This window comes from Dermacentor variabilis, chromosome 3 (assembly GCF_050947875.1).
Source record: "Dermacentor variabilis isolate Ectoservices chromosome 3, ASM5094787v1, whole genome shotgun sequence".
In the NCBI taxonomy this organism is placed as follows: Eukaryota; Metazoa; Arthropoda; class Arachnida; order Ixodida; family Ixodidae; genus Dermacentor; species Dermacentor variabilis.
The window spans coordinates 235,734,925-235,760,505 of NC_134570.1; the positions used below are offsets into that span (position 1 = coordinate 235,734,925).

Sequence of the window (25,581 nt, forward strand, 5' to 3'; positions counted from 1 at the left end):
AAATGAAATATCAGACATTCGAGTCAACACCCGAAAAAATCTACTGGTGGTTGATGTCCAGCATGTACCTGCTCTGACCACTCTACGCAGCGTGACGGACATCTATGGCATTCAGGTGCGCTCTTACATCCCTCTGGAATCTGACGTAGTCACCGGCGTTATCTACGACGTAGACATCACCATCCTTAATAACGACTTGCCGATTCTTATGAAGCCAGCCAATGATGAGGTCATTGTTGATGTTAAGCGGCTAGGCAGTTCACGCTGCGTGAAGATTGCCTTCAAGGGTAAATATATACCCTCGCATGTTAAGGTGGGACACTTCAGACATGCAGTGCGGCCTTTCATTGCGAAACCTCTTCAGTGCCGCAAATGCATGAAACTGGGGCACGTCAGCAGCGTCTGCGAAAATCAGGCAGCATGCCCCCGTTGCGCCGAGCCACACGCTGCAGATAAATGTGGCGCGTCTGTACTGAAGTGTTCAAACTGCCCAGGGTTACACGAAGCTTCATCGAAGAAATGCCCGCATATTAAGAAGGAGATGGCTATCTTGAAAGAGATGGCGAGAGATCATCTCATCGCGACGCCGCCGATAAAATCAGGAAGCGACGTTCCCGTCACCGGCGCTCCTCAAGGAAGGGTGTTGTATCTGCGACGCGCATGCCACTTCCTACAACACCACCTGCTCCTCTGCGACCAAGGCCAGACTCTGTGGAAAGGACCTCGAAGAACAAGGCCACTGAGAAGACCACATCTGCAGAATCTTGGCCGGCTCTACCGAAACGACAGCATCCACCGACAGAATCACAGCAAAATTTTGCTGGACAACCCCCCACGTCTACTGTCAGTGATTTATGCAACCAAGACAGGCAGGTGGCTGATATGCTGCACTCGATAATTAATACAATGCGCATCATACTGAACAATCTGCAAACCCCAGCAGCCCGAAGTGCTCTGCAAATACTGGATGCACTAAATGCAGTGCTTGCTAACATCGTTTAAGCGTCATGGCACGACCAATAGTCCCCTTCCGCACTGAAGGTTAAAGTGCGTCGATCTTTCAGTGGAATGCTAGGGGTCTAAGGACCCGTATAGCAGACTTTCGCCAATTCATTTTTACAAATCGCTTTCCCATACTGGTCATTTGCGAACCAAATACACCAACTCCACTCAGACTGTCCGGTTACGAATCTTTCGACTCGTCCACATGCGGTGCGAGCACGAAAGTAATCATCTACATCCGCACGGACTTTACATATGTCGCTAATGCGGTAGAGCCTCATGATGACAACCAATATGTCTGCCTGAATATCCAAAAGAAGGATGTGTCATTTACACTAATTGGAGCCTACATATCCCCAGTGGGTCATTTTGACGGCGAACGACTCAAGAAAATATTACTGATGAACAATGGCCCCTGGGTTATCACAGGTGAGTTCAACGCGCATCACCAGCTATGGGGAAGCACTAAAATTGATTCCAAAGGCAGGAGTCTCGCCTCCTTTGCTGCCGACCATGATTTGTGCTGTGTGAATGGCGGCAGCCCTACGTTTTTGCGAGGCACGACCTATAGCAGCTGCTTTGACTTAACTTTGGTGTCACGGCGCTTTGCCCCGAGCATCCACTGGTTTACGGACATTGAAACGCACGGAAGCGACCATATTCCAACATACATAAAGATTAGAGGAGTTGAGCAACGTTCCTCTACTGTCTTGCGTACAGTTGATTAGACGAAGTTTAAGAAGAATATGGATGACGCATGTCCGGAAGGCCTTGCACACACTATCGAAGATGCAATCGCAGAGGCATTGAAAAATCCATCTGCTCGCTCACAAGTTCAGCAGGGCGAACAGACTTGGATATGGAACTGGAGAGGCTGCGTGCGGCACGCCGATAGGCGGAGAGGAGGTATTGGCGTACGAAGTGCGTATTGGATCTGAGCGCTTCACGACGCATACAGAAGAAAGTCCAGCGTCGTATGGATAAATTGGAAGACAAGCGTTGGAAAACTTTCTGTCAGTCGCTTGATCCCCGAAAATCGCTCTCGCACATATGGCGAACGGTTAGGGGCCTTCGCTCATCTCCACATCAAAGGAAGCCCTTTGCTGCTCTGGCCCTCTACCAACTCCGCTCAGAACTTCAAGTGGCTGAAGAGTTCTGCGCACGGGTTGCTGGGTCCGTGGCCATCATTACTGACGCAGCATTGAATGACATCCCTGTGGCACGTGTACCAGAAATGAACGTGCTCTTTTCACTCGAAGAGCTCGATGCTGCATTGGCGACCTGCAGGCGTTCTTCATCACCAGGACCCGATGGCATCACGTATGCTGCCCTATGCCACCTTGGACATGACGCACGTGATGAGCTGCTCAGCTGCTACAACGAGTCTTGGCAGAATGGCGCCATTCCTAGACAATGGAAAACGAGCCGCTTGATCCCCATCCTGAAACCTGGAACGTCTCCGCTTGAGTTCTCATCATATCGTTCGATTGCGCTTTCCAGCTGCGTCTGTAAAGTGATGGAAAGAATGATCCTTGCTCGCTTGGAATGGGTACCTAGAGCGATTCAACATCTATCCGCACGCCATGACATGCTTTCGTCGAGGTCGCTGGTCCATTGACAACGTCATTGGCATCGTAACCTGGGTCCAAAATCAAAAAAGCCTCAAGCGCCTATCAGTGGCACTTTTTCTAGGTATAAAAGGAGCATACGACAACGTCGCCCATGAGGCCATACTGAACTCATTTGAGGCTGTTGGAGTTGGTGGCCGGATGTATCAATGGATTCGGGACTATTTGACTGAGAGGTGCTTTTTCTTACAGACTGAAGACTTCGGAACTTCGGAACTTCGGAACTTCGGAACATTACACCTGCCGTGGTGTGCCGCAGGGTGGGGTGTTGAGCCCCGTTCTGTTCAACCTCATCTTGGTAGGACTAGCGGAGTACCTACCGCCGTCAGTTCACGTCTCAATATACGCCGACGACATTTGCATTTGGGCTTCTGCGGTGACTCGCCCTCAGGTACGAGCCAGGCTTCAGCGGGCGGCAACCATGACGGCGTCTTATCTCCGAGAACAAGGCCTCAGCGTGTCTACTGAAAAGTGCGCATTGGTTGGCTTTACGCGCAAAGAAATGACATCGTATCCTGTGTCAATCAATGGTCAAGCTGTATCCTATGCTAAGACACATCGCTTTCTGGGTGTAATCATTGACCGCAACCTCTCGTGGAGCCCCCACTGCGTCTGTCTAAAGAAGAAATTAGTTGCCATTGCTCAGGTCTTTAAATTTCTCTGCGGGAAAAACTGAGGTACACCAGTCCGTTCTATGATGCAGCTCTACAGGGTACTGTTTCTCGGACTCCTACCTTACAGTCTACCAGTGTTGTCAAATGCATGCAAGACGAAATTTCACGCTTTGGAGAGCATACAAGGTCAAGCCGCAGACGCACGTGTTTAGGGCTCCCTCGGTGCACGTCAACAGCCGCAACAATTGCCATCGCTGGGGACCATATCATCCAGATACACGTAGCTGTCGTCTCTCTCAGAGCGCACATTCGCCATCTGTCAAGAATCCCCGACCATCATTTGGCCTCCCTACCAGCCGAGAGACCTCAAGCGACCTTTTCAAGAGTGATTAACGCTCATAAAGAGTGCCTACCGTCACATTTTACACCGGCGACGAAGCCTTCATCTCCCTTGTGGTGCCTACGACAGCCTCAAGTGAATTTTGCTATTCCTGGAATTACAAAAAGTCCAATCATCCATCGCCGCCTATGAAGCAACTTACGCTCCTATTACTGCACCAGACATATCAGGACCACATACATATATATACCGATGGTTCGACCTCCCGTACCAGCTCAACTGCCGCATTCGTCGTTCCAGCCAAGAAGGTTACAGTTAAATTCAAATTGTCGCATATGACTACATCTATATCGGCAGAGCTTGCAGCTCTCCATGCCGCTATGATGTACGTCAGCGAATAGCGAACAGAGAAATGGGTCGTATTTTGTGACTCTAAGGCAGCCCTTCACAGCATAAAATTTGCATTACGTCACAGAGCTTACGAGCAGATGACATCTGACATCAGGGACGCGCACCACCATGCTCTGGAAAGAGGGCACACCATCATATTTCTATGGATTCCTGCTCACTGTGGCATCGTCGGCAACAACCTTGCTGACAAGGCTGGCCGGTCTGCCCACGAAGGTACCCAGATGCGTTCAATACCTTTGGCGAGGTCGGACGCTGCCAGGGAACTTTGCCTACTTGCACGCAAAAAGTCGCAAGATCTCTCGAGTTCAAGTGCCTACAATTGCCGATTATATAAACTGGACCCCACGCTACGGCTACAACTGTCATCTAGCCTTTCCCGCGGTGAAGGAACCTTGCTGTACCGCTTGTGGCTGGGAGTAGCTTTCACGAACTCATACTCTTATCGCTTGGGAATGGCCGAGAGCCCGATGTGCGATTCCTGTGGGTGCGAGGAGACCATCGAGCACTTATTGTGTACCTGCCCCCGCTACGATGTACAACGCCTCTCTCTGCGGGAAACTTTACACCGACTGGACTTAAGACCGTTCAACGAGTTAAAGATACTCGGACCGTGGCCACACCCGTCACTGGAACGAAAAGGGAATCGTGCATAAGTGCAATACTTGAAGTGCACCGGCTTACTAGACCGTTTATAGTGTCCCTGTGCATAGTGTACCGCCCACACGCACTCAGTGCTCACCTTCTACCCTTTTTCTCGTTCTATTTCCCTTTCCCCCACCCCCAGTGTAGGGTAGCAAACCGGATGCTCTTCTGGTTGACCTCCCTGCCTTTCCTATCCTTGCTTTTGTTCTCTCTCTCTCTCCGTAGACAACAAAAGCGGTCACCAGAACACCTGCAGTGTAAGTGCAGATGGCTATAAAGACCGATTCATTGGTACCGCAACGGCTGCGTCATTTACTCGGTGAGAAGCGCACTCACACACGCCGAACCGCTCACTGTCATGACATGTCTATAGTAAATCAGCTGGAGTGCTATGCAGGATGCGCCGAGTTTGGCGAAACTCGGGATCTTCACGAGCTCTCGCCCCACCCCAAGATGAAAGCACAAATGGTACCGAGACACAGTTTATCTTTAGACAAGCCTCCAGTTTCATTGGTTTATCTAGGTTCACTCTGGGTGGCTATCATTCCTTGGGCGTTGCCTTCTGGGCGGTCGACAAACTGGGGCTCACGTGATCATACCGTCGGTGCATGGTCGCGCCTTCTTTCACTTGTTTGTCGTTCCACCGAGTGCATTACACGCACAAGCGAGTTATAAAACAAACGCATTTAATACAATATTATTAGTTAGTTTGACGTGGTTTAAAAGCATTTTAAAGCTTACAAGATGTACACTGAATGTGTATTCGACTAATTTGTAATTTAGTACGCTTCGCAGTATACCAGGAGGGAACGCTGTGGTGGCGTCATCACATACATTCATCGGGCGAGCATGGCCGCTAAACATCGAAGAGGCCCAGTGTAAACAAACTCGTACAACGAGCTTGCAGTGCGCGACGTAATGATCAGGCTCGAGAATGACATCTATTTCTTGGATAGTTCTGTTCCTCCGTGAGCAATCTTTCCGTGCACCCCGAAAGACTGCGAATGGCTTAGGCGATTTTACAGATCGCAACGCGTACCCACTGTTCACGGCACCATCCTGAACAAACAACTTATCCGGTGCTGCTTCTGTGAGTGCGCTGAGTTCCTCCACTCTGCGTGACTGCGAGCGTCAGGAATATTGCATAGTGTGTGCAAAAGGAAGACAGCCGATGTAGCTACGATGCGACAAGGAGGTGGTGCCGACGATGGATCTCGCAACCAGCACAGTGACGGAGGCATCGACAAAGTGCAGATAAGTATATTTCTACTGTTTCATATTTAGCATAAAAATAGTGCACGGATTAAGTCACTTTCGTAGTAACGAACTAAATGTCCAGCAGTTTAAAAAAGGCATTGAGAGCAAATGAGTGTTTGTGCTTCTATATGAACGTGGGCCCGCGAAAATATGGAAAAGATAAAGGTAACCTTCACTAACTTAGTGATATAACAGAAATTCATCAGTGACATTCAGCCCGCAGAATCTATGCAAGAGTATATTTATCCAGGTAAAATATCAATAGCAGGTACTGATATAAAGCAGGAAACTTATACAAAAATTTCATGGGTTGAACAGCACATGGGAGGCATTCCCGAAACGTGATCGCCACGTTACCGATATCCTTGAAAAATGTTTAGAATCGTTGCATTCTACCGGTTATGCAATATGGGACATAAAGCTGGAGGTTAACAAAGAAACTTGAGAAGTCGAGGACTGTGCAGAAAGCGAAGTAACAAAAATTGTTGGAGATAGCATTAAGGCAGGAAGACAGAGGCGTAGTAAACCGTGGCAACTGATATGCTAGTTGAGATTAAGAAAAAAAATGGAATCGGTGGGCAGGCCATGCACGTCTTCAATCACTTGTTGCCAGTTTATAACACGTGATTACATAAGCGTGACAGAATGGATGTCAAGGAGAGACAACTGCAGCCGAGGATGGTAGAAAATTACGTATTGGGACAAAAATATGTTTGTATGCATTCAGTGCGCATAAGATGGGATTGTAGGGAGTGCCATTGATATTGCAGCGAACAAATATAGGTTTGTGGTGCTGACAGTAGAGACTCGTGAAGGTTCGAGGACACCTCAGCTGTTGGCACACTAATAAACTTTACAATTGGCTCTGAAAAAAAACCCGTTATGAAAAATAAAGCAATGTTGTCCCGACAAATTGTTTTATTATGCATACACTAAAGGCCTCCACAGTTAAGGGCAGTTAGTACCAATAGTGCAATCAGCATTTTTATTTGTAAATAATGGTTTATATGCGGTTGATTCATTCCAACAATCCACTTTTTTTGCAGCAAAACATTCTGCTGCTGGAGGCACTCAACCGCCTGGTGGCAGTAGGCGAGCCCCAGGCACATGCTCTTGAGAGTGTGGCCAGGTCCAGAAGGCTGCTCTGCAACAGTAGGATCAGTGCACTCACTGCTTTCCAGTCGAGCCCCCCAAACACACCTTATAAACGAGCTTTCAGTTTATTATTTTGTTTATTATTGAAGAACATGAATAAAATTATTGGAGTAAGCATTGTGCTGTGCATATTGGGACACTTGTAACATGCACTTGATGTCTCTTCAAAATGGGCAAACGCGTAAGAACCTGGACCGTGTAAATGAAAAAGACACTAATGCAGCATATACGTCATTGTGCTGTTTGTTCTTTCTATGTGCAAGAATACAGTGGGTGTTGATTAGCCACAAGATGAACGGTGTGTGTATTTCGCAATGAAACGACAGGAAACGGCATGACCTCAATAATGCTATCACCTATAGACTGTGCACATGAATGCAACACTCCCCGATTTAAACGTGCCATTACATGCATGTTCGATACCACATATTCTTTAACAATGTCATATATTTGCATGTACTAATTTTCACACAGCTTAAGCCCATGCATAGCTCACTTGTGATGTATCCATTTCATAGGCCAAATAATTGTACACTTTGTCCTTTTGTGTTGCATGAAAAGCGTCATCCTCTAGTCGGATACAACTTCACAAGACAGGAGAGGCCCCACCCAGATGACCAAAGCGCAGCAGCTGATTGCCTCCACGTCTAAAGAAATAGTCCCTCTCCAATGAGCGGGTATTAGTGCATGCAGCGGCACGACGTCAGTGTAGAGTGTGTGCCCATTGGTGCAGGCTTGTGTTCACCTGCCGTTGAAGTGCAGATTCTGCGGTCCCCTAAGGTTGTATCCGACTATAGAATCACGTAATGCCTTGCACTGGTTGCATACACTTTAGCAACTTGATAGCACACAATGATCAGGAACAGAAATCTATAAAGGCACCCAAGCAAAGCTGGCTGGCCACACTTCCATCATGGGGGCTGTAAACAGTTCTCGCCAAATATTCCCATGACATCCTTGAAAAAGAGGTGGTGTTTGGCACTTTAGAATCAAAAACAGATTACAGTGAATGTTGTGCACCTCATTAAAACAAACTGAGCTTGGTTATCTGCACAGCATGTAATGAAAGCATGTGCTTCACATAGGAAACAAAGGGCTCTGTCCAGTACAATCGTCGAGTTCGCTGTAGCACCTATTATGTCCTTAGTGTCAACATACAGATTTTCAAAGGCCATTCATTTCACCATTATTTTTGTAAGTTGGTTCTATCAGTTAGTGCTTGTATTACATGAGCAGGTGGATTTTAAAGCAAAGCTTTGTTTGCAAACCTTCAGACTTCCATAATTGTGTGGCAAGGCACTGGCATGGTGTCGAATAGCTCACACTTCCTCGGCCCTGCACCAAAGAGGCCCAATGCTCTATTTGAAGTTGGATCGCGCAACAATTCGACGGCACACAACGAAGAGTAACACACACAGCAGAGCGTTCTGCTGTGTGTATTTCTCTTCTTTGTGTCCCGTCGAATTGTGGTGCAATTCAGCTTCAAGCTTCTATACCGATACAACGAGTCTTCAACCTCACTAATGATCTAGTTATTAAGTCACAATGGCGCACATCTTTGAAATGTCCCAACACGAATTAGCTTTCCAACAAATCACCAAAAGCATAAAATTTTGCTGCACAGGTGTATGCACGTGCCATATTCTGTACCACTAAACTCGCAAGAATCAAAGGGGCAAGTGTTAACCAGCCTTACTGCTGCCGTTACCATCATCATCATGACACCAATAGAAAGACAGTGCTGCGTTTCAGTAAAGGGAGTGCCGTAGGGAAAGGCGTGATAGCGACGCTTGAGGCTTACAATAAAAATAGCATTTACAAGACATGTTCAATGCCAAAATATGCTGCATATCGCTCATCCTACTTTGGCATTGCGGCATGCTTTTACACGTTTGAGCATGTCACAGTTTGTGTAATCATTGCTCTAAAGCTGTACAAAAGGTCTACTCGCTCTGCAATCTTTATTTTTATCATGGTGGGTTAAAGACCCACTTTTCATTGGCATCTGCACCACATTTCTCCCGATATGTAATTTTGCCTTTGTATTTCACGACATCTTCACGCACACTGAGTTCTGCAGAGCATTGGATCTGCATTGTTCTACTGCTGAAGAATTAGAGCCCCATTATGAGACGAAAATATACGATTTGTCCATACAGAATAACGCTGACCCCCCCCCCCTCAAAAAAAAGAAGAAAATACACTGAACCACTGGCACATGCACCAACAGTGAACACAGCAAACACTCTGAAGTATTTTCTTCATGCAAGCCAGCACACTAAGATTCTCAATGCATTTTCATTTTGCCATAAATGCATAGGCACAACAGGCTTGGCGCGACATCCGCATCTCGCACAGCAACGAATTGTGCAATGCCTTGCTGTTTCATAGTGCGGCCGATACATGACGCATGACAAAAATTCAGCATTATGCATACTAAGTAATTTGTGCTACGTTCTAAGTAATCTCATAAAAAACCCCAAGTTCTGTGTGAGATTAGCATTCACAGGGTACTTCACACAATTTGTGATATCCATTTATCTATTTATACTTCATTAACCTCCTTCCTCAAGAAGTGAGCCATATGGAAGGCACCCTGATAGACAAGTAGAACAATCGGTAAAAAGTCAGCAACCAGCGAAAATGTCAGTACCATAGGCTGCCGCATGTGTGACGTCGGTAACACAAAATTTAAGTCGGCTACACAGAAGTGACAAATTTGGCAATATGGTGCGTCTAGACATTGCTTCAATGCTAATCACAGTAACGCTGACATTGAAGGCACTTTAATTCCTACGTACGTTCCATCGACATACCCGACTACGTTCGTAATGTTTCCGGGAAGTAAGAAGCGTTCTTTTATAAATGCCCGCTCAGCCGCAGTCTTCGGGATAGCCAGCCACCGCTTCCGCACTGCCGTATCAATAAGCGCATCAGACATCTCTGACACAGAGGCTCACAGTAGTTTGATGACGTCCAATGTAACGCTCGGCGCCGACGCTTCCCTGAAAACTCCCAGTCCCGTAGAAACGGAGGGCGCAGAGGACTTGCTCTTCAACGGTGAGCGAATGAAGCCCGCCACGCTGTCTCCACAGACGAGAGTCTTCGCCTAGCTCGTCACACAGCCAGCACACTGATATCTTCGACAGGCCAAAATGACGCTGAAACTCAACGGCGGTCATTTACGCGAACGGGTCCAGATGGTCATACTGACGCTTGCTGCCGCTGGCTGCAATAACACAGGCTGCTGCTGCCGCGCCATGTTCCCGAGTTGAACTCTGAGGGGGTTTCGCGATGTACGAGTTTAGCACGAGTTCGCCTGTCGATCAAAGCCAGAGGTCACGCCCCGCGCGAGGCACGTAACTCTTGTGCGCGCACCCACCACGGTTGGGCCACGCCCAACTTATCTTTCGGCAACAGCGACGCGGTGCCGAGCTGAGAGGCATCAACAATATTCACCAGCGACATAAAACACGCACAACACACTGTCATCGGTGATGTACTGCGCACTACTATCAAAAACAAAGCGTTGACTGTCGCTCGCTTATGCATATATCTTCTCGGGCAGAGAGGGCCCCACAGCACGGTTTCATTGCCTGCATTGTGGCGACGTAGCGCACAGTAAATAATTATCGGCACGTCACTGTAGCTGCTTGCAAGGCGTCGATGTGCCGAGGGTGACGACGATGCTGAGGAGTGCATATCGCAGCAGTCGTTTGAGATGGCTGCTCTGTCATCGGTGATGTATCGGAGCCACAACGTCGTAAACACGATCAGCGTCCGACAATCGCTCGCTCTTCTAGACCTAGTGCAATGACATTTCTTCATCACAAGCACTGCGCACTCATCAGTTCCAACACCTTCCTCAGTTCGAAGTCTCATTTCATAACTGCACACAAGAGCCCTCACCTGCCAAAATGCGATTGCTGCGGTGTCGTTACGATATCCTTCTGCGATCGCTGCTGGCTCCAGCATAAGTAATCCGCAAGCACCTTGGTGCGCACAAAGCACTCAAATACTGCGTACATGCGCTCAGAGGCACTTTCACTGGGCAAGCGATGACAAGCGATGAATTGTGTCGATGGGAAGCATGCACTTCTTCGCAATGCATCGCCGAGGCTTCGCGCACAAAGATAAACTGGTACATTTTCACTAAAGTGCGTCACTACGGGCAGTAAAGACCGCCATTTTGCATCGACAGCCGTTGCTCCCGTATTTATGACTAGTGTGTCGCTTTTAGTTGGTAAAGTGGAGGCCTTAAGGCACCTGCGATGAACAGCCGTACCACGGCGCTGCGTTTCTATTCCCCTAGTAGAGAAAGAGTGGTGATCACTGACATTATTGAGAATAGCACTGTAGCGCCCCTAGGCGACATCTCACCGTATGAACTGCCTCGTGCGTGCGACCAGCTTCAATGTATCCGATTCTTAGCTTTCGCCTCACTGTCGCCACTCGCGGCAAGAAGTGCAAAATTTAATAATTTGCTCGATCTCCGTTTGTCATCACAAATTTCTAGCATTCAAAACGAAAAACAGACACTTAAAAATAAAAATGTTCGTTATTTTATTTGCTGTATTTTAACGTATTCGTTTGAGCGAAAGCGTAGGTGCAAGAATCCGCCGCATGTACCCTGTTCGCATTCGATGGAGGATAGAAAGATAGTTGCCGAAAGAGGAGGCACGCCCTTGACGCGCCCGGGAAAGGCGTGGCAAGCGGCTCACGGCAAGTGTGCAGACAGACAGCGGGACAGTCACAGTATTGCTAAGTTGCGATGATCCGTTGATAACAATACGCGGCGCTGGCGCGTTTCGTTGTGCAGCCTTCTGCGCATGAAAGGTGCGCTCATGTTGTCATACGCGGCTTTTTGTCTACATAATTTTTTGCCTGTAGCTTTTGCGCGTTCCGCGCTATTTCCGTTCACTGACTGCCGTCGAGCAAACTCGGGTAAAACCCATGTGAACGAGAAGCTCGGCGCATCCTGCATAGCAACCCTGGTCTTAAGCCAGAACCACTATTGCCAATAAACAAGCCGAAAAAAAGTATTAAAGGAGCTATCGTATTAAGGGCCCCTGAAACGGTTCGGACAAAATTTGTAGACGCGTAGGGGACAGCTTGAGTAGAACATTCACACCACAATTTAAGTGAAGCGTTGCGTATTATTGGAGCTACAAGTGATTACAAGTTACCCTCCTCCCTAGCCATGCTTTTCCTCCTCAACGCGTTCGCCGAGTGATCGGGGCTAAGCTCCGCCTTCACTGGTTCTGCGTCATGATGCGTCGTCACATCGTCCATTTCCGGTTGTTTTGGAGCCCGCCCCCGCCCGCGAGAAACCGCTCCGCTAGCCGCTTGGCCGTCGACCCCAAACGAGAGCTTACGAAGCAGCCTGCGTTGCGAGCATTCTGTCGTAGCGCAGAAAGTGTCTGGAATTCCGGTAATCACACACTACCTGAATATTTCGACGGAACGATGGAGGCATAAACTCAAGTTGATGAAGGAACGTTAGCGTAGACGTACGTGTGCTGCCTGATCGGTCTCCATGGTCCAGCCACCCGTGGGCGCAGAGCTCAACCAGCCAAAGAGCTAATATTGCTCTAACCAAGTGTAAAACATTTGAAACATTTACAAAAAGAACCGTGTTAACGATTACACTACTGCGAAAAATTTACACCAGCAGCAAAGAAGATAACATTTTGTTACTGCTACTGTGTGTGGTTGAGCTCTAAGTCACCAGGTGGCTGAACCGGGCAGACCATTCCCATTTGCGCTTATGTTCATCCCCTCAAACCACACGCAAGGTGACACGGCCAGGCCTTGCCCCTTGTACTTGCGTTTACCCTAATACCGGACTCGCGAAACGCTATTGTGTTAGTAATTTTCCGGTGTAAAGTGACGGCCGCAATCGCACAAATCCTGGCGCCGATCGGATAGCGGCAGTCCGATGCGCTGCAGCCAGTCCGCTCGTCTACTGGATTGCAGAGGGACAGGACGTCGCAGCTTGACATATTGCTAATCGCTACGTTTGCAGTCCACAACGCAACAAAGTGGAATCATAGCGCTCGCAAAAAGACAAACCGACATTGACGGCGGAGCTCTCGTCAAAGACGGAGCACGTTGTAACACAAGCAGACGACACCTGCTGTGTGCCGGAAGTGCTTAAGTGTACTGAAAAATTGTTCTTGTGCATTCTCTTTATGTTACTTGCTTTTTATAAAAACAAATTAACTAACATTCCAGCTATTACGAACATTATTTGTTTACCATAAAGTTGGAAAATTTATCGATCACGCGCCCTGGTCAGCCAATCGGATAGCTCGCCCCACTGACGTCATATGGGTGATTTCGGTCATATGGGTAGGGGTGGCTTAAAATTCCGGCGAGCAGTGTGCTGCGATCGGCAGCGATGTGCATTTTTAAAGCCTTATAATAAATTACACGCTTTACGCGGAGCACTTAGATGTGTCAATTAATGATCAGAAGGACCTACTCTAACGGCTCAGTACGTTTGTAGAAAATCGTCAAAATCGTTTGAGGGTCCCTTTAATATTTGATCCAGAGCATCTAACCGTGCTCCTCTGTTGGTTTGGTATATATGGTAAAATGTTCCAATAACTGCCAGGCTCTGCCCTTCAAATCTTTCTTTTGCTTTGGCATAACTGTGCTTTGTAATGTATTTGGCTTGACAATAAAATTTCATCGCTCTTATTAGCTGCACAATTTTATTTTCGCAGTGGGCGGTGGCTCAGCGGGCTCTGTGTTGGCCAACCGCCTGTCGCAAGACCCCTCGCACCGGGTCCTGTTGCTCGAAGCCGGCGGCGTCGAGGACTCGGTGACGGACGTGCCTATGCTGGCCTCCGTCAGCCACCACACGGACATCGACTGGAGCTTCGTCGCCGAGCCGCAAGAGGGCTGCTCGTTCGCACTCAGGGAACAGGTGGGTGCACATGCTCCTCCAGCATCGCGGTTCGTCTTCGACGGAGGAAGAAAGATACTCAGCCATATTTTTGAATAAAGGAAATTAACGATGACAGGCGATAATGCTGACGAAATTTCAGCGAAATAGAGTGTCATTCTTCTTTTATTTCTGCGTAAGAACTGCAATTTCCGACGCTCTGCAAATTTTTTATTTCGAATATATTTGGCTGGACGCTCAAAAAGTTACAAATAATGGAGAGAAAGTATTGTGAATGGAGTTCGCTTTTAAAATACGCATAAAATTTTACAAAGGCGGCCCTATCTTGGAACTTGCTCGACAAAAACCAAGTTTGTCATGTGTTTGTTTTTTCGTCACGCACTTTAAACTGAATTTCATTTATTTCTATTATCAATGTTCACAGTTCCCGGTATAAAAATTATGAAAGCACAATTGCGGTGTCTTGCCTTCGGGCCGCTTTATTCAAAATCTTGTTGCCAACGAATAAAAGAAAGCTTTGCAAATCAGGTAACAAGACTAGCTTCAGTGGGATTCCCGGAATGCATTATAATCAGAGCGGCCGTAAAGGTAATAAGAATAGTAAAGGGTGTACAACCCACAGATTCAAGGAACAGGTTTAGCACAAACAAAAAGCGCCTTGCGGTTGTACCTTACGCCCATTATTTTTCCCATGGGCTAAGGAATGTTGCCAGCCGGTATGGCGTTGAAGTGATTTTCAGCGCTCCTAACAAGGTGCAAAAACTCTGCCAAGCTATTTCAAATAAGTTTGGCAATAGGGTAAAAAAATGCAGCTGCCATCTCAAAGAAGGTCCAAAATTCACAAAATACAGAATAGGTGTTCTGTACCGGCTTCCATTAACCTGTGGCAACGTGTACATAGGACAAAACGGTCGGTGCATAAACACCCTCCTAAAGGAACATGAGCGTTCTCTTGGTAAAGAAAACTGTTCGCACTTGTCGAACCACTGTAATCTATGTCATTGTGATCCGGTATTTTTTGACACTGGCATTTTGTTTTCTGATAAAAACAAACACGTGAAATCACAGATTCGTTTCATATCAAAAATTGTGCTGAAAAATGCATAAGCTAACCATCGGTTGCAATCACTGAAAATGAATTTGCCTTTTTAAATACTGATTGAACCTTTTTAAACAGTTTTTAATCTGTTTCTGTTTTACTGACGACTCTTGTTGCACACGCTCAGAGCTGATAGCTGGGGTATATGTTCGGTATCTTTCCGCAAATAAAGCAGTTTTGAGTAAGCGCTCGCGCGGCCCCGTTCACTGTGTCCTTGTCAATTGTGCGCGCAAAATATTTCACTAGGAAGACAGGACCCCTGGGCTGCCGCCAGAAGAGGCACACTTGTGAAGACGTCAGCGGGGCAATAGAGCAACCGCCACTATCCACAACAAGACGCCCTTTCCACGAACTGTCAAGCTCTACAGGAGAACTTCCGCGAACCAACGTCGCCTAGAACAAAGGATCAAGCCACCCCTCCCGGACCTACAGGCTCACTGAAAGTGAGAGCAGCTGCAAAGCCACCACGAAGGCTTACCTCGTCAACTGGGAGAATAGACCAGGCCCCTTTCCGCGAACTAAAGTCGCCTAGAAGAAAGGAAAAACGCCTCCGATCCCGCACCTGGGGGCTTGGTGCCTGCGGAGGCGGGTCCGTACCGACTCACTGAAAGTGGGAGACGCCCTTCCACAAACCAGACTCAGTGCATGGCACGTGACGTAGACGTGAGCAAGATCGCGCCCACGACTTTAGAGAGCCTATTTAAAGGGGCTCTGCAAAGTACTTTTACACTTTATTCTCTTATCATCTTTCACCAAGCTTTGAATGAACAGTGCAAGTTTCGCACTTGAAGTCGTCTCGTCCTTGCCTGGTCGCCATGGGCTACCGGATGCCTGCAGCCTGCCGACAGCAGCAGGCTACCCAATAGTAACGTCGGTCGAGCTTCGATAAACAAGCGTCGCCACAACTGATCGGCAGCGGTGAGGTACAGTACCCTGCGATACGCAACAACTTGCGGACAACTTTCTGCGGCTATGAAGGGAAAACTGTGGACGCGTGGCTGCTGCTCACGCGTTCTGTGCCAAGTAATCCGGCAGACTTTTACAGTGCTTTTGGTTGCTCGGAACCAAGTTTTAAAACTTGTTTGCTCGGAAGAGAAGCTGAATTTACGTAGCTTCCACGTGCGGCAGTTTCGCGTTTCCCCAGAGGCGGAAGGGAGAAGCCGCAAAATGAGTAAACCTTTACACTCAGTGGTGTGTTCAGTCTTACTTAACTGATGCTAATTATTTGTTTACGTTTTCTCTTATCTAACCCAAAATAACGTGTAATAAAGCGCGGGACTCTTTGTCGAAGCGCTTTCACTTGTGAGTGCTTTGTCTCCGTAGCTTTGCCTTCATTGCCCTAGAATGTTGTCCACGAGTATAACAAAATTAACAAGCATGGTGTCACGCGCGCACAAGCCAACATGAACACATCTCACTCGTTGACTGAGGAAACTCGCTGTCAAAACGATGTAGCGAGTAAACCCGGCAACAGCAGCGAGCGCATTGACCTTCGTGCAGCCGCTCGCATCAACGCCCACTGCGCCTTCAAAACACAGCGCGGACTCCTGTAGCAGATGCCCATCGCAGATGGCTTTCAAGACACAGCGGCCCAGTAGGGGGCGCGCGGCTACTCGGGACGCATTTTTACAACTGCTAGTAGGTACAGCGGGGCGTGTTATTTCTCGCCGCGCTTGAAGTTTCTGCGCAGGCGCGAGTAAGAGCAGGTGCGAGAGAGAAAGTCTGGGGCCTTTGTTCCTTGAATATGTGACTCTGCCTAGGCACTACGGTGGAGAGGTTTCCTTGCGCGTTTAGCATGCGTTTGTCCTAAGCGGACCGGAATGGCGGAGGGCGGTCGAGTTTGCGCTCCGACGCTGGCTGCCGGCGCGGTGAAACAAGTGAATCAGTGCGCACTGACAACCCATTTCGTGATCGCTGTGTCTAAAGGTACGACGGAGAGATTTCTCGCACTTACTGCACTGGTATTCAGTCAGTCATGCCGGATCATAACTTTGTCGCGCCTCACGGCACTCTACCGTCAAAAAACAAAAAGGCGAAAGAAAAGAACACTCATCTTGCCGAGCGAGCTATAGGGGCCTTAGAAGAGGCCGGGCCTGCTCTCCTGGATTTTTCAGGAGCATTTTTGTGTGGTCCCCTTTGAATGAAACAAACTCACAGCGCCTCAACAACCACGGTTTAACACGATTGCCAGATGTCACGCTGTGAGGATTATTGACCTTGCGTCTCGCCCACGTTAGGTTAGGTTAGCTTAGGTTTAGGTTAGATTAGCGTAGTGCAATGTATTATCACAACGGTTACGCCGTGCGTATTATTGTCTTTGCGTCTCAGCCACGTTATGTTCCGTTAGGCTAGGTTAACGTTGGTTAGCGTAAAACGCATTAGGGGGCGCGGCTTATTTTTATAACGGACGTTTGGCCAATTTGGTAAGCCATTTAAACACAACAGCACTTGTCCGTGTCGTGTCTCCCTCCTTGTCCCTGTCAAAATGCGCCCTGTTCTGTATAAAAAAAAAAACGTTTTCTAATAGCGGTTGCGGGGCCGTTGTATGTCGCCGGCACCCTTTCAGTCACTCGCGTTCAACCGCGGTGTCTGAGACGCTGTGCCTTCTGCATATTCAATATATGCGAATCGGCATATTCCACGGTCCCTACTGCTCCCACGGAAAGATCTGCGATGTTATCACCTGTTTCACCGCGCCGGCAGCCAGCGTCCAAGCGTAAAGGAACTCGATCCCACTTCGCGATTCCGGCACGCCTATAGACAAACGCATACAGCACGCGCTAAGAAACTCCTCCGTAGTGCCTAGGCATAGTCATACATTCAAGGAGCAAAAGCCAAGGTAAATATACCTGGTAGCGAAGCTTCCATAGGAGCCCATACGTTCAAAACATGGCGGTCCATCGGCGGTTCATGGGGCTTAGCGCCATCTGTATGTGGTGGGAACACTTCCGGCGGAAAAAAAAATGATGTGATGCCACGTCCGTTAAAAGCAGAAGTGACGTCATGTTATTTTTGAAGGCGCGAAATTTGTTTTGTTGTCCTGCCTTTGGAACTATATATTCAAATGCCCCGCCATTCGACTTGATGTGCGTTTCGAGCTTTCAGCGTGGAAAGCGATGCAGGAAAAGGCCAGCCGTACGGTTGTCGAAATCGCCTCCCTGCCCAGAACATACTTTCTTTGGAGGCCGACGAAAGCTTTAGGTGTAGAGTGCTGATCCTATTGTCGGATGCCAAGCCTGTCGGCCAGCGCAGTCGCGCGAAAACAACTGCACAATCAGCTGGCGGTCGCAACTCACTTCTTTTGACTGAACACATTAAAAAGCGATGAAGCTACCCGCGTCACCAAATTCAGACAAACTTCGACAAGCAAGAACGCACAAACTGTGAGGAGGGCGTATTTCAACAGGTGAACTTTACGAGTGCGCCTTTCTGCTCATTTAAAGACGTGCATTGCATTGCGAGTGATAGTGGCGTCAACGCCCCCCGTAGCGATGGGCGCTGTAAAGAAATGCATTTATTAATAATAATAAAATTAAATTTGTATTTTCTTAACTCTTCACGAATATATAAAATTGACTAGAATTTTTATTTTCGTTGAATGAATCTAACTGTGTCTCGCTTGAATTAAAAAAAAACGCGTTTTTCTTTCCCAATGTTTGTTCCCTCCAAACATAGTCGCGCTTCAATCGCTGCTCCCATAACCCCCCATGCTGATGTCGGTGACAATCTGTTCTGAACCGCTTTTCGCATGAAGCTTCGCGACCTATTTGAATCGACCTTGCAAAAGCCCCCACATTTTCTCTCTCGCACCCGTTCTTACTCGCGCTAGCGCGCAAACGTCCGGTGCCTCCGAAAGTGCCACGCCCCGCTGTACCTACTATCAGTTGTAAGTATACGCGCCCGGGTCGCCTGAGTAGAAAGCACGCCCTTCCCCCCCCCCTCGCTACCCTTCCCAAGAAGCCTTGTGCGCGACGAAAGGCGGCGAGTTTCCTGGATGCTTTCTGCCGTTGCGTACGCGAGATTGAGCTGTGACCACCAGCTCACTCTCGCACGCTTTCACTCGCACATACAGCATACAATGCGTGGCGACGAATTTATCGCTCATGGACTTTAAACGGAGCCTCATGGCGACAACTACGCCGACAACACAAATGCGCCTTGAATGTCCATATAATTCATTTTCATCACAGCCTGGTTACGCCCAGTGCAGGGCAAAGGCCTCTCCCGTACTTTTCCAACTGCCCCGGTCATGTACTAATTGTGGCCATGTTGTCCCTGAAAACGTGTTAATCTCATCCGCCCACCTATCTTTCTGCCGCCGTCTACTACGCTTCCCTTCCCTTGGAATCCAGTCCGTAACCCTTAATAACCATCGGTTATCTTCCCTCCTCATTACATGTCCTGCCCATGCCGATTTCTTTTTCTTGATTTCAACTGAGATATCATTAACTCGCGTTTGTTCCCTCACCCAATCTCCTCTTTTCTTATCCCTTAACGTTACACCTATCATTCTTCTTCCCATAGCTCGTTGCCTCGTTCTCAATTTCAGCCACCAGGTTTCTGCCCCGTACATGAGTACTGGTAAGACACAGCTGTTATATGCTTTTCTCTTGAGGGATAATAGCAACCTGCTGTTCATCAACTGAGAATGCCTGGCAAACGCACCCCAGCCCACTCTTATTCTTCTGATTATTTCAGTCTCATGATCCGGATCCGCAGTCACTTACTGTCCTAAGTAGATGTATTCCCTTACCACTTCCAGTGCCTCGCTACCTATGGTAAACTGCTGTGCTCTTCCGAGACTGTTAAACATTACTTTAGTAGTCTGCAGCTTAATCTTTAGACCCACCATTTGGCTTTACCTCTCCAGGTGAGTGAGCATGCAGTGCAGTTGGTCCCTTGAGTTACTAAGCAAGGCAATATCATCAGCAAATCCCAAGTTACTAAGATATTCTCCATTAATTCTTATCCCCAATTCTTCCCAATCCAGGTCTCTGAATACCTCCTGTAAACACGCTGTGAATAGCATTGGAGAGATCGTGTCTCCCTGCCTGACCCTTTTCTTTATTGGGATTTTGTTGCTTTCTTTATGGAGGACTACGGTGGCTGTAGAGCCGCTATAGATATCTTTCAGTAATTTTTACATACGGCACGTCTAAACCCTGATTCCGTAGTGCCTCCATGACTGCTGAGGTTTCGACTGAATCAAACGCCTTCTCGTAATCAATGAAAGCTATATATAAGGGTTGGTTATATTCCGCACATTTCTCTGTCACCTGATCGATAGTGGAATACGGTCTATTGTTGAGTAGCCTTTACGGAATCCTGCCTGGTCCTTTGGTTGACGGAAGTCTAAGGTGTTCCTGATTCTATTTGCAATTACCTTAGTAAATACTTTGTAGGCAACGGACAGTAAGCTGATCGGTCTATAATTTTTCAAGTCTTTGGCGTCCCCTTTCTTATGGATTAGGATTATGTTAGCGTTCTTCCAAGATTCCGGTACACTCAAAGTCATGAGGCATTGCGTATACAGGGTGGCCACTTTTTCTAAAACAATCTGCCCACCATCCTTCAACAAATCTGCTGTTACCTGATCTTCCCCAGCTGCCTTCCCCCTTTGCATAGTTCCCAAGGCATTCTAAGGCGTCTATATAATTGCTACGGCAATAAAAGCAGTTCACACTCGCGCGTTCTCTGCTAACGGAGCCTTGTGGCGTTATCAATAACGAGTAAGGAAACTGTCTTTTCCATTTTAACGCGATAGCGTTAAGGAGCTCGTGTCGCAGAAAAGCCGGTGTCGTCGGCGTCGGTGTCGGTGTCGGCGTCGGCGTCCGCGGCGTTGGCCGTGAGCGATAAATCACGGCAGGCACTTGATAAATAAAAAGCAACTTCCAAGATGGGCTGGGTGGGAATCGAACCAGGGTCTCCGGAGTGTGAGACGGAGACGTTACCACTGAGCCACGGGTTCGATGCTTCAAAGCGGTACAAAAGCGCCTCTAGTGAACGCGGTGTTGCCTTCGAAACGAGCTGTTTCTAAGGCTCAGGCATGCGTCGCTTGCTCAGGCGCACATTTCGTTGTCGCGCCGAACGCTGCGTTGCTCGACGCTCACCGCGTCCGATGCGGGGCGCGTAGTCGCTGCGCCGTAGCCCATTGTCTTACACCCCTTGGCGGGTCGACGGGAACGCTGTCGCGTTCCACTCTTGAGGGCGAAGCTTAAGCGTCCTCCAATTTTTTGGTCAGCACAGTCTAATTCAGCTGCTTAAGAGAATAATCATCGTTCTGAGCCTAGAAAATGGTCATAAGAAATTGTGGGGCCACTTCCTCATGGAGGCCCTCTACAGTCACTCTTCTCGTCTTTCAGAAACGTACCAACCTTTGCCCGTTCAGGTGTCAGTCGTAGAAGGTCTGATTAGCAAGTATCCCTACCGTGATCAGGTCAACTTTCCGAGAAGTGTGGACGATGGGAAGAAAATATTTTGTGTCATACTCGCAGAAAACTGGTACAACCTAAAAAGTCTCGCAGAAAGCGCATACGTTAACCACCGTGGTTGCTTAGTGGCTTTAGTGTTTCACTGCTATGCACCAGGTCACGGGAACAAATCCCGGACGCCCTGGAAGCATTTCGATGGAGACGAAATGTTAAAAGGCCCGTGTACCGCGCATTGGGTATACTTAAAGAGCCACAGGCGGTAAGAATTAATCAGTAGTCCTCCACTACGAGGTGCCTCGCAATCAGATCCTAGTTTTGGCACGTAAAACCTCAGTTACTCTTTTAGCGCGCTAACGTAGAAGTAGTTTTCTCAACCAGTCTCATGCAAGTTAAAATATATTTGCAGATATATAAGCAGATGGCCCCCCCATTTCGTCTTTCATAAATAATCTGAAATTATCCACATCTTCTGGTATAGACAATATTAACTCAAAAATAATAAAAAATACCGTTACAATTTCAAGCCACACTTTGTGTCATATTTTTAGGAAACACTTATCATCTGGCGAACTACACCTTGACTGGAAAATCGCAAAGGTTATCCCTGTATTCAAGGGGGATAACAAGTACTCTCCACGAAATTACCGTCCCATCTCATTAACATGCATCTGCTGTAAACTACTGGAACATATCATAGCATCGCATATCTACCACCATTTAGAATCAAATGACTTTTTTATTTTAACCAGCATGGATTCAGAAAAGGCTTATCTTGTGAAACTCAGTTGCTTGAATTTACTACAGAATTACATTCCAGCATGAATAACAAACAGCAGACTGACTGTGTATTCTTAGATTTTTCCAAAGCATTTGATCGTGTCGCTCATTGTCGCCTCATCTCAAAAATATCCGCGCTCCGGCTGGATTCATTAACTTTATCTTGGCTCCGAAACTTTCTCTCCTTGCGGCAACAGTTCACTGTTGTTAATAACCACTCATCGCTTACTTCCGACGTTACATCTGGCGTACCGCAAGGCAGTCTCCTTGGTCCTCTTCTTTTCTTAATTTTCATTAATGACCTTCCACAAAACATACCATCGCAGATAAGGCTTTTCGCCGACGATTGCATTTTATACCGTACAATAAAAACATCTGATAACCATTTAATATTGCAGAACGACCTTAACCTTATCAGTTTCTGGTGCAGTACGTGGCAGATGACCCTGAACTCAGACAAATGTAAAGTTATGTCCTTCTCGCGAAAACATTCAAACTCTCACTTTTCTTACGTCCTAAATAACACCGCCGTACCTCCGACATTGTCCTACAAGTAACTTGGCATTGAACTTACAACTCATCTTTCCTGGAGTACACACATAACAGCTATCTCCGCAAGAGCTTCGAAAACTCTGGGTTATCTTCGACGGAACTTGCGTAAATCCCCTGCTACGGTTCGTAAATTAGCATATCAGACTTTTGTTCGCCCACAGTTAGAATTTGCGTCATCAGTATGGTCACCACATCAAAATTATTTGGTTGATATGCTAGAAAAAATTCAGAACAGGGCATCGCGCTTCATCACAAGTAACCACGACAGAACTTGCAGCGTGACCAAGATTAAAGCAGATATTTCGCTCCAGCCACTTGAAACTCGCCGCACGATAAGCCTTCTTTGCCTTTTCCATAGATACGTCCATGGTAATCGACCTCACGTGTTGCCGCTTGAAGTACCAGCGCGCACGTCACGTCGCCTTAACAATAGCCATAGTTTCGTGCGCATATTCGGCAATACACTGTCATTTAACGCATCAGCACTGCCACGTGTCATAACCGTATGGAACAGTCTTCCTGATAACATTGCGAGCATAACAGATCGTGACGCTTTTCGCGAAGAATGGCAAAGTTTCCTGTAGAAACATTGTATAAGGTAAGGATGTTATTGTGCTTTCCTTCCCTGTTTCTCACATTTGTATTTTTCTATTTTTGTGTGCATGAGTATATTACCGTGTTTACGCTCTCTAAACCTTAGCCTAGACAAACATTTATTGAACTTCGCTTTACTTATCTTGTGAATGCCTGTATTGATATTTATATTGTTTACTCCTATACTGCTTTACTTATCTTGTGAAAACCTGTATTGATGTTTATATTGTTGACTCCTGTTGAAACACTTATTACTTTGTGTCCCCCTTACCCAATGCCCTGAAATGGGCATGTAAGGTATTTTAAATAAATAAATAAATAATTAAATAATTAAATAAATAAATCAATAAATTAGATGCGAAATCCGACAAAGCAGAAGATGAACGCCGGCATAAAGCGTCAAAGGACGTGGTTTGTGAACTACAGGTAAGCAGGTGTGTAACAGATACATCTTTCCTGCAGTAAAGTAATATCTCGTGCAGACGAGCCGCTGCGGGATTGACAGATTAACAGAGCACTGTAATAATATCAGGAAGGAACGCGATGTGGGGTTGCCATTATATTGTAGCATATGTGGATGCGAACCATCTTTTTCAGAAGGCCCTGGTTTTATCGACATATCTCTATGTGTCGAACTAACAAGATTATTAATAGAAGAAACAAAAATATTAAATTTGGGCACTGAGTGTGCAAGCACTCGGGTCCTTTTCTTTGTCAGAAGTAGAAATACCATTTGTGAATGCGTCCTTGTGTGTCATTTGTAAGTGTGACAGGGTTTGTGTGAATGTATAAATTTGTTAAAGGGCGAAAGGAGGCCATAACTCTGCGCCAGGTATTTTTGATGGCGTATGGGTGTCGTCAATGTGCCTCAGCTTGAAATAAACCAACTGTCGACAGTTACAACTCGTCGTTTTGAAATTCTTCACATTTGTTGCTCTGCTATGCCAACTACCTTAGAACTTTAGAATAGGCTCGGTTCCGACCGATCGAGTGATCTTGGCTTTTCTTATAAAATTTTCTTCGAAATAAAGAATAGATGGGGACCCCTGTGTTTTCTTTGAACACACCCCTTTACACTTTGCAATTTTTCAACATTACAAAAGAAAACACGTTCTCGTTTTCACCAATTAACCTTCCTACTGACGGTAACGCACGTGTTACAACTTGTAAACTAAAGGTGCAGATCCGTGAAGTCACGGCTTTTTTGCAGGAATACTGGCCCCATTTTTCACACAGGTTGTGTTACAGGCTATACTTTTTTTTTACAAAAAATCTATCAGCATGGGAAACGTATCGCTTATACAAATGTGTTCCTAGGCAAGCCGAACCTAATTTACTGCGAATAACGTATCTTTAGAAAGCTATTTACAAAAAATATTTGATTTTCTTTTATTAGAACCTTGGCGCATTACTTTATGAAGCAAGATTGGAGGCAATCACATTCTATGCACCTTAATTTTTAAAATAAGGTTGAAAATTGATCCTGGTATCCGATATTCACCACTGAATTTCAACGTCTAACGAAAGCAATCTCAATACCTAGTGTGACGGTCTGATGGAAACGTCCTGTGACGAAGCCTCTGATGAAGTTTCAATGATACGACTTACCGCAAGCACTCACACAGCAGGTCGCGGCAGATACTCGGCAGGCAGCACGTGCCACATCGAGATCTGCGGTGACCAGCCTCTACGTTCACTTTCAAATTGGACGCGCTTTTCGTCACGGCGCGTTTCCGCTAGACATGATGGGGGGGGGGGGGGTCTTCGTCATTGCTCCTGGGCAGTTGATTTCGATAATGGCTGAACTGAGCGTAAAAGTTGATGATGAATTCTCGAATTACGTGAGATTTGCAACATAAAATACGTACGTGCAATAAAAGTTGCCGCCCCCAACTTCTAAATTTGGATAACTGCACTCCCCCCCCCGCATCCACATAGTTATAATAAAATGCTTAATTAATAATCTTGTGTTTATGTTACTATGAAATTTATATTAGTGTGGCACGCTATGTCCGCTTCGCCGAGGAACTTCTCTGCAATATCGGCGCGTTTCCTACGCTTAAGGCTTTGCATAAAAAGTAAATTCTGAGAAAAAAAAGAAAAACTGTACTTCGTCCCCAGAACGTGCTACGGAGTTTACTGGCATTCCAGTTAATAGAGTCTGAATAG

At 46.9% G+C, this 25,581-nt stretch overlaps 1 protein-coding gene across 1 annotated transcript in view; it reads left to right on the plus strand.

Moving 5' to 3' along the window:
- Positions 1-25,581, plus strand: part of LOC142575054 (4-pyridoxate dehydrogenase-like) — a 237,371-nt gene that overhangs the window by 27,364 nt on the left and 184,426 nt on the right. The window contains exon 5 of the mRNA XM_075684018.1: positions 13,778-13,980. Coding sequence (XP_075540133.1) covers positions 13,778-13,980 — 203 coding nt within the window. The remainder of the gene's footprint in view (positions 1-13,777; positions 13,981-25,581) is intronic.